The sequence below is a fragment of the Danio rerio genome, chromosome 15, assembly GCF_052040795.2.
Source record: "Danio rerio strain M-AB ecotype USA chromosome 15, GRCz13ab, whole genome shotgun sequence".
NCBI classification, from domain to species: Eukaryota; Metazoa; Chordata; class Actinopteri; order Cypriniformes; family Danionidae; genus Danio; species Danio rerio.
In genome coordinates this window covers 37,384,914-37,395,000 of record NC_141035.1, presented here as the reverse complement: position 1 = coordinate 37,395,000, position 10,087 = coordinate 37,384,914, and the positions used below count along the sequence as shown (strand labels likewise).

Here is a 10,087-nt window from a genome sequence, read left to right as displayed (position 1 = left end):
TGAACCCAGCTTGTGTAATTTGTAATTAATCGAATTCAAACTGAATTTAGTGATTACAAGCACTGTAGTAGAGAAATAAAAGCAAGAAAAACAATCAGGTGAGTTTTTAAAGTAGGCAACACAAAGATGCTCTTTTTTTTATGCTTCAATTTGCCTGCCAGGGTTGCATAACTTCCACTGTATTTTTCCATGTATTTTTTTATCATAATTTCCCATGGTGTAACTGATTGTTTCTAAGATAATCATTGTCATAAATAATCTTTGAAAACTGGGCTTAACATTAAGCAATGTGCTTCTCCACAGTGACATCTTTAGTTTTAAATTACGCGAGCCCTTTTTACCGTTCACCATTATATTCCTGTGGACTCTGACTGGCTTTTCCATGGATTCCAATGGATTTTGAGTGTTTTATTATTTATTAGCTATAACAATTGTTCTAGGGAATGATTTTTAGAACCATCTTTATTATTATCTTTAAAGTTAGAATGGGCCTTTAGTGTTAATAACCATTTAAGCTTCAATAGAAGTAAAAAAAAAAGTTTAAAGGGGACCTATTATACCCCTTTTTACAAGACGTAAAATAAGTTTCTGATGTCCTAGAGTTTGTATGTGAAGTTTCAGCTTAAAATACCCCACAAATAAGGTTTTATAACTGCCCCTTTAAGCTTTGATCCTAATTGTGTCATTTTAGGAACTGTCGCTTTAAATTTAGATTAGATTTTGATATTTTTCTTTTCAAAATAAGGTGGATCTTTAAATGCCTATATGTCAGCATAGTGGCAGATTTAAAAACAAGACTGATGTCCTATGCTAATGAGAGAGAGATCGTCACTAATGGGGCTTTATTAAGTTCATCGGGCTTTCTCCTTCTGATGACATGTACAAAGGGAGAGAGTCAACCAAAGTGTTTCTGCAGATTTTTTATGAAGTGCGATTATAAAAAAATAAAGTTAATACAGCTTTATCATTTGAAGCTGATTTTATTTACAGACTGTTGCCACACAAAATCTCTTATTAAAGTGATATTTGCATAATAGGTCCCCTTTATTACTATTTACCATTACAGGTGATTACAACACTACACTTTTATGAAAGCCTTGTCTTGTCTGTGCATATACATTTGGGAAGCATCATGCTAATACTTCATACTGATGCAAAAATTTGCCGAAATAATATCTTAACTCGTTGTTGTTTTTTTTTTTTTTATAATATGTTATAGTGGCTTCTTTAATGTTTTTTTTTTTTACTTTTACTTTTTGTAGGTAACATACAAGCGAGATCTAGCAGCTGCAGAGGCTATTATTAAAGGTATTGTAGAAATAAATATTTTACAGCCCACTGTTTTTAGTCATTGCTGGGAATACAATATTGCCATTCACTGTTGTTATTGCAGAATGCTTTGAGTATACATTTTAACTGGTAGCAGTCAAAATAGATCATTTTCACTTAGAGACATCTTTGGATGAACACAAACTGTTAGAAATGTGCATGTAAATATACAAAGAAAGATTGGGAACCACAGAAGCAAACTGATATTTCAAGATGTCTACATGCTGTCTTTTTATATACAATCTTTTTAAGAGAAATTACAGAATATTGTACCGTAAGATATTCGTTGACCAAACAAAGGGAAAACTGAAGTTGAAGAATTAAACATTTTAGTTTTAAGGTAAATATGTGGTTGTATGGGTGCATGATTTTAGTAGTTTCCATGTCTCTGTCTATTCAACCAGTGTATTAAGCTGCTGTTGGCTTATAACCCATTTTCAGAATGCCAGCTCAAGTAGAATAAAATAACAAATGATATAAAAATGTTGTAATCTTGGCTGAGTAATGGACCTCTTACCACTTTCAGAGATCTCTCTTTACAATAAAGCGTCCCACTGGGTGTATTTATTTTCCTCTGATTAAGCTTTTGAACATCATAAAATCCTTAAATGCCTGAAGTGGTAAACATTAATCACACTTTGGATTTAATTTTTATTTCTTATGTAAACACCACAGTCATAAACAAAACAAACACGTAAATATATTTTTTAACATTTTATTTATTTATTTATTTATTTATTTATTTATTTGTCTTTTACTAGAGAACGTTTGACCATATAAAATGAGCTTTGGTTTTTATTTATTAAATTTTTTGTTTTACTATTTGTGACCCAGGACTAGAAAACCAGAGATGTATACATCATTATTATACTCAACATACTTGGTTAGCATAGGATAATTATTGGCAGAGATATAACTATTTGAATATCTGGGTTTCAAAAAACCTAAATACTGTACTAAATGTATAGAGTCGAGTGTATAGAGCGCATTACAAATAAAAAAATGAGAAACCCACTGGCCACTTTATTAGGTACAACTGTCCAACTTCTCATTAACGCAAAGTTCTAATCAGCCAATCACATGGCAGCAACTTAATGTATTTAGGCATATAAACATGGTTAAGATGATCTGCTGCAGTTCTAACTGAGCATTAGAATGGGTAAGAAAAGTGATTTAAGTGACTTTGAACTTGGCATGGTTGTTTGGGCCAGACGGGCTGGTCTGAGTATTTCAGAAACTGCTGATCTACTGGGATTATCACGCACGACCATCTAGGGTTTAGAGTGAATGGTCCGAAAAAGAGATAATATTCAGTAAGCGGCAGTTCTGTGGACGTACTGTAAATGCCTTGTTGATCCTAGAGGTCAGAGGATAATGGCCAGACTGGTTCCAGCTGATAGAAAGGCAACAGTAACTCAAATAACTTGTTACCACCGATTTATGCAGAAGAGCATCTCTGAATACGTCAAAAACATCAAACCTTTGGGCAGATGGGCTACAGCAGCAGAAGATCAAACGGGGACCCCTTTTTTAACTAAGAACAGGAATCTGAGGCTACACTTCACACAGGCTCACCAAAATTGGACAATAAAAGATTGGGAAAACGTTGCCTGGTCTGATGAGTCTCGATTTCTGCTGCGGCATTCGGATGGTATTGTCAGAATTTGGCATCAACAATATGAAAGCATGGGTCCATCCTGCCTTGTATTAATGGTTCAGCCTGGTGGTGGTGGAGTAATGGTGTGGGAGATATTTTCTTGGCACACTTTGGGCCCATTAGTATCAATTGAGCATCATGACAACACCACAGCCTACCTGAGTATTGTTGCTGACCATGTCCATCTCTTTATGACAACAGTGTACCCATCTTCTGATGGTTATTTCCAGCAGGATAACTCACCATGTCATAAAGCACTGGTTTCTTGAACATGATAATGACTTAACTGTACTGAAATGGCCTCCACAATCACCAGATCTTAATCCAATAGAACATCTTTGTGGTGTGATGGAATGGGAGATTCGCATCATGGTTGTTCAGCCGACTGTGTGATGCTATCATGTCAATATGGACCAACATCTCTGAGGAATATTTCCAGTACCTTGCTGAATCTATGCTCTGAAGGATTAAGGCAGTTCTGAAGGCAAAAGGGGGTCCAACCCTGTACTAGTAAGCTGTACCTAATAAAGTGGCCGGTGAGTTTATATTTACAGTAGAAAATTTACAAAATGTATTCATAACATAATTTTTTGACATAAAAGAAAAATCATTAATTTTGACTTATACAGGGCAACATAAGGCTGGTTTTGTGGTCGAGGGTCATATTTTCATATGTAAATAATCTGGTCAAATGATTTTTTGTCATTATTATATTTTATTCCAATCTTATAAATTATTGACTCAATTGATTTTGTTTTGCTATTTTTATTTTTATTTTTTAGTAATGACTGAGCCCGTCAAATAAGCCCACACTTAGAAAATTTTGAATGAAATGTTGCTGTTTGTTGTTATATTTTGAAACAGTTTTAATAAACTAATATTAGTTTTTTAGTTTTGTTAAATGTTTCATTAAAATCTATGTTTATTAATGTTTAGAATTGTCTCCCTACATTAAACACTATTTTATCTTCAGATAAAACGTTCTTGAATTGTAAAAGTAAAAATAAAAAAGTACTTTCTTTTGAAACATTATTTTCATTTTCCTTTTTCAGAGACTCTTTCGGTGTCAGCCTGTATCATCGCAGAAGCTGAAGAAGAAGCTGTTGAGTTGGCCAAAACCCTTCAGAAAAATCTGAACATGGTAAAACAAGGATGACATCGATCGTCTTACAGTTTTGTTAAAATAGTCTTTGCTTAGGAATGCATTGCGTATCTATATGTTTGCAGCGATCTGTCTTCGTCTCAACCTCCTTCACCCCAATTTCCTATGACTTTCACCTGCCCTGTAACTTTATGAGAAGTCACAGATGGTGGGGCGCAATACTTCAGTCATACCATTAAATGTATACTTGCTGAAATGGATAAGGTGTCATGTACAAGTGTGACCACCTTCCCATTTATTCCACTTTTATTTTTGGAGCCGGTCCAGCTCGACAAAGTATCTTCATGTTGTAGGCGATCCATTATCTATTGCAAGGAAATATGACGTCTTCCATTCGGGCTCAGTGCAGCGGAAGCCCATCCTCCTTTGTAGCTGTTCCAAGTTCTTCATCAAGCACATGTCCTCCTCTTGATGATGTTGCGAACATGAGAGCACCCGGCGTCCCGTACGGATGATTGCTTCCAGACGCTGCCGCTCCCCCAGGTGTCGGCCCGGGTCAGTTCTACCGAGCTTACTCGAGGGAGATGAAAGAAAGGGAGGAGATTACAGATGAGAAATTGAATTTGTCTCAGTGCCATTTGGTAAATCTAATCCCCATTACAGTGTCTCCATTACTGAGATGTGGAACTCGAGTTGAGCCCGTTCCAGACGTGCAGGTGGTACGATTGGCTCTGGTTGTGTTTTGGTTATTAAGGACAGCAGAGAGTGATAAGGGTGATCCTTTTAGCGAGATGTAATAATCATACATGCGCATGCTGCTGATAAGAACTGGAGTGGGTCGTCGTCTACTTTCATCTGAGGCTCATGTTCAGTATGGGCAAACATTTTTGCTTGCTAATGGAAGATTAAAGTCAGAATATGTGCATTTCTTGATTTCATGTTTGACTGAGGGCCTGTATTAAGGGCCAGGACACACTTACTGTTGCTTACGGTCAGCTATTGTGTAGTGTCAGGCTACGTTTATTTGGTGTGTTCCACACATGACCAGTGGTAATGTTTGCCAGTAATACGTGGGTATTAACAGCTCGGGATGAATTGCGCCTGGAAGAAAAAGATCTTGAGGAGGATATATCGACAAGTTTGTGACCAAGGTGAATGGCAGATAAGGAGTAATGCAGAAGTGGCAGACATGTACGGTGAGCCAAAGCTGGTCACAGAAATAAAAAGGAACCGGTTGAATTCACTGGGCCACTTAGAGAGATTACCCGAACAGAAAGTTCGGTTAAGAAAGTGTACATGCTAAAGCCAACGCAATCTCACAGCAATTGGTAACTTTTTGAATTAGTGGCTAATTCGTATGAATTTGTATGATCTAATCCATACAGTTTAGTACGATTTGCTCACCACCCAATGACGGTTGGGGTTAGGGGTGGGGTTGGGTGCCAAGCCTCCTTTTTAAACCGTACAATTTCGTACGACTGACCTCATACGAATTCATACGAATTAGCCTTTAAACTGACAAAACGTAAAATACTTGCGTTTCCTCGTGAGATCAGGCTGGCTAAAGCCGGAAGGAAGGAGACGTCCTGGCAGGCCACGGAAGAGGTGATTAGACGACGTAGAAGAAGATCTACATTTCCTAAGAGTGCGTGCTTGTAGAAATCGAGCATTGGATCAGGAAGGCTGGAGGGGAGTGGTTAAAGAGGCCAAGGGTCTACAAGGCCACAGTGCCGCTGGAAGAAAAAGATCCACATTTTGCCTCTCATCCTCCTCATATCAGTGGAAAGTTCCCCAATTAAGCAAGTAGAATTGGCAAAGGATGTATGTGAAAGAGAGCATTCAAATTGGCTGTTCAGCTACAAATCAGAGCATGAGAACAAAAACTGAAGTGATAAATTTAAGCAGGTCGAGAAGGAACAAGGAAGGTCAACAGGGAACACAAGAAGTCAACAGTAGAGATGGTATCTTTCATAGTATTTTATGCTATCACTGGTTCGAGTGCCGGCTGGGCCAGTTGGCATTTCTTTGTGGAGTTTGCATGTTCTCCCTGTGCTGGCATGGGTTTCTTCTGGGTGCTTCGGTTTTCATGCGCTATAGGTGAATTGGATGAACTAAATTGACCGTAGTGCATGAGTGAGTGTGTGTGAATGTAAGAGTGTATGGGTGTTTTCAAGTATATGACTGGTGGATTGGAATGATTGGTGGTTCATTCCACTGTGGTGACCCTTGATAAATAAGAGACTAAGTCGAAGGAAAATGAATCAATGAATGAATGTATTTCTAAGCAAACAGAAGTAGTTGCATAGAGTATGGAGACATTAAAAACTAAATACAGTGCATCGCTTGAGTTGGAGGGCTTGTTTTGTTAGTTTTATTATATTACTAATGTTGCCACCTTTGTTCACTATTACACTGTTGCGTATTCATTATCAGACATCTCACCCTGCATAAACTCATTATTACAGCAAGAAATGTGTATAATATAATAAAATAATAGGACATTTTGCAGGTCTTATTTATATGTAATGTAATTTAATGTGCATTTATATAGCACATTTAGCATGCATGGCCATACACCCAAAGCGCTTTACAATCATGAGGGGGGTCTCTCCACACCACCACCAGTGTGCAGCATCCACTTGGATAATGCAACGGCAGCCACAGGTCTACAGCGCCAGTGCGCTCACCACACACCAGCTATTAGTGGAGTAATAGAGTCAATTTGGTGGTAGGGGATGATTGGGAGGCCATGATCATAAGGAGCAATTGAGGGACTTTGGCCAGGACACCGGGGTTTCACCCCTACTCTTTATGAAAGTGCCATGGTATTTTTATTGACCACAGAGAGTCCTCAGTTTAACGTCCCATCCGAAAGGCGGCGCCCACTGACAGTCTAGTGTCCCCTTCACTTTTACTGGGGCATTAGGACTGACACAGACCACAGGTTGAGCGCCCCCTGCTGGCCTCTCTAACTTCACTTCCAATAGCAACCTAGTTTACCCATGTGGTCTCCCTTTCAGGTACTGACCAGGCTCAGCCCTGCTTAGCTTCAGTGAGTCTGAGTCTGCTTAGCTTCAGTGAGCACCGGTCTTGGCCTGCAGGGTGATATGGCTGTGGCTTATAAATAAATAATTTACAATACAAACATATGCCAAATCATTATGTCTTTACTATCTAAAAGGTAATATAAACTGCAGTTTATTGCAACATGCTTATTAATCATCATTTTAAAAGGACATAATTGAACTGATTTTATTTTCCAAATATTTCAGCCAAAGTTTCATTAAGTTGTATTACAATCTGACTACACAAATCTTTTCCAAGGTTGTATGTGTAATGTCAAATTAATGTAAAACCCTTTAAATGGTAGGTTCATATGCTACTATGAGAGAGAGATGATTATCAGTGAGATTTGCGCTAGAGCTTTCTTTACTGCGCTATTCATAAAACTTATATGTGATATGGCGCTCATTCTCTCTCTCTCTCCTGGAAATTGGGATTAATTTGGGGCCATCAGGGGGCCACTATGAATATGCAGGAATCTCCAGGAGCTTGGCAAGACCACAGCCTTATGAAAGCTTATGAGAAGAACTTTGACTGTTTCGCTTCGAACCTAGCCATCTTGATGGATTTTTACACATAAACACAGCTCGCACATGCGAAAAGATACCACTCGTATGTTGAACAAACACCAGCTGCATGTTAAATGTTAAGCAGCAGCTTTGTTATTAACACCGAAGTATACCGGGACAGAAACAGCATGAGTATTGATAACAGTCCTGTTAAACCTGAAGCTCACCACTACGGCAGTATCGACCCAATTACGAAATGTAAAAAAAAATACATTGCGATTTTCAGTTTACATATTTGCATAAGCGAATTCCCTTCTTGCAAATATGTCTGATAGTCCATATCAGATTTGTTGTGTTCCCTCATGACTTTTCTTTGTTTTTCTTTGTCACTTTAGTTTTAGCTCTCGTGCATTGATTCGTAGCTGAACATGCTGAATCAGAGCACTTACTTTCTCCAATGGCTGACACCAATTCTACATTCTAAATCTAGACCCCCTACAACATGAACCCAACCAGAGGTAAACAAACTAGCCTGACAAATGATCACCGATGTCCTGACTTTTCCCAACAGCAGACCATCAGCTTAGTGTGGGTACACAGCCTTTAGGCAACTTTTTCCTGCCCCTACCTTATTTTATCCAGCTACACCAAGCTTTTTTCTAAGAGGTCACCCTTCTGAGTACCACCCAGGTGCAACATTACATGGCTTTGGTCAGCTAAAAGATTATGTAGATGTAGTTTTACGCTTGTATTTAGAATCATCCACTTGATAAAAATGCATTCTAATATCGGAGGCCAGAGAGTGGGCTTCACATTCCTCAGCTGCAGGAATTTGAGATCGTTCAAGTGCTGAGAGCGTCTAGGTAGCGCATTTATCAACTTAAGCCACACAAGTAAATCTCACACACATGCACACAAAAATCCACATTTGATCCATCAGAGACTATAAAATTCCATTGACTACACGTAACCTTGGCATTTCAGTGATACTGCATAACTCTTGACTGTAATGTATTCCTACGTCAACGTCGGATTATATTCCAACATGAGCTAAAATGAGTCCCGACACGTAGCTGCGGTTTAATTTGAACTCTTTGGACTGTAAAAAAACACATTTCTGTTTTTGCATCCTTTGCAAATCCGCATAAACGATCAGAAAGGTCATTTTATTTGAGTGTTTGGAAATGAAAGCATTACCCAATCTTTTTGTGACCTTTAACGTTTAATGAGGACCAAGTGTGTGGCTTTATGAATCTGATTTCAAGTCATTATGAAGCACTTATTCTTGCTCCACCGCCACGCAAATAACCTGCAAACAGCATCTCGTGTGGCCTCAACAGCCCAGCCTGGTTCAGATGCCGAAAAGATCTCGTAAATCCGCAGCTTGGAGCGTACTGGTTTTCGTCTAAAGCCGCGGTTGGTTATCTTTCAAGAGCGAATAAGTCCCTGCATGTGTTTCCAATAACCATTTCATATTTCCAATTTTCTCGTCAAGGTCGAGTCCGTGCCAAACACTTCTGTTTATTTCTGTTTATTTCATCTCCGTACAAGACATTCGACAAGGCCAGGGACAGGATATGGTTTGATATGAGGACTTTGATATAATTTCATATGTAGAGCATCTGTGTGTTGAATCATTAGATCTTCATAAATAATATTTTTGTCTCTGAGATTACTTCTCATATTGATTTTGGGCTCTTTCTTTTTTTTCTCAGATGGAGACAGACGTCATTCCATGTGGAAAGGAGAGCAATGTGCAGTACCTGTCCAAAACCCGAAACTTTATTCACATATCTGTACGTCAACAGCACACGCAAACACAAAGTAATTCCACATTGAAGTCCACATAAATCATATTCGACGTTCTTAATGTGTATTCCTGTTCATATTGTGGATGATTCATCTGTTAATATTACAGTATTCCAAAATGGGTCGTCTTCAAAATGAAAATTTAATAACTTGGTGTGGATTTACTCTGGTATCTGCACTCCCATTTGAAAGAAGACTCACATGTTCATTAAGGATGCTTTTATTGAATCTAAAATATTGTATTTATTGTATAATTTAACATTTAATACATTTTTGTGTTGGCTAAACTACATTTTTTATCATCAGTAACTGTTGCTGTTACTGTTAAAGTGCAGTAGGTGATCTGCCAGAATGCTAGCGTTAGCATAATAGCTTTGAAAAATGAACGAATGTATGAGTGTAAATGAAACTTCACCTCAGTATAGCTGGTTGGGCGCTATTTACTTATGTTTTGTTTTTCAACTGTATAAAAATCAGATCAGAAAAATGGAGTGCTAAAAACAGAAATATCCTGTCATCTTTTTACATTACACTAACATCAAGACAACGAGTGACTGTTCATTTTCAATTGTGCTCGCTAAATGTCATACACCGCTTGTTTTTATCTCCTTTTACATT

The 10,087-nt window shown here is 38.1% G+C and overlaps 1 protein-coding gene across 7 annotated transcripts in view; it reads left to right on the top strand.

Moving 5' to 3' along the window:
* The window catches only part of crppa (CDP-L-ribitol pyrophosphorylase A), a 74,065-nt gene that overhangs the window by 25,446 nt on the left and 38,532 nt on the right, over positions 1 to 10,087 (top strand). For 4 of the 7 annotated variants that reach the window (XR_015508839.1, XR_015508838.1, NM_001077802.1 and 1 more), the window contains 3 exon segments: positions 1,263 to 1,308; positions 4,039 to 4,127; positions 9,376 to 9,456. Coding sequence is in view for 2 of the 7 variants with exons in the window: in NM_001077802.1 (NP_001071270.1) it covers positions 1,263 to 1,308; positions 4,039 to 4,127; positions 9,376 to 9,456 (216 nt within the window). In the remaining 5 variants the exon portion in view is untranslated. 7 annotated transcript variants of the gene reach the window in all.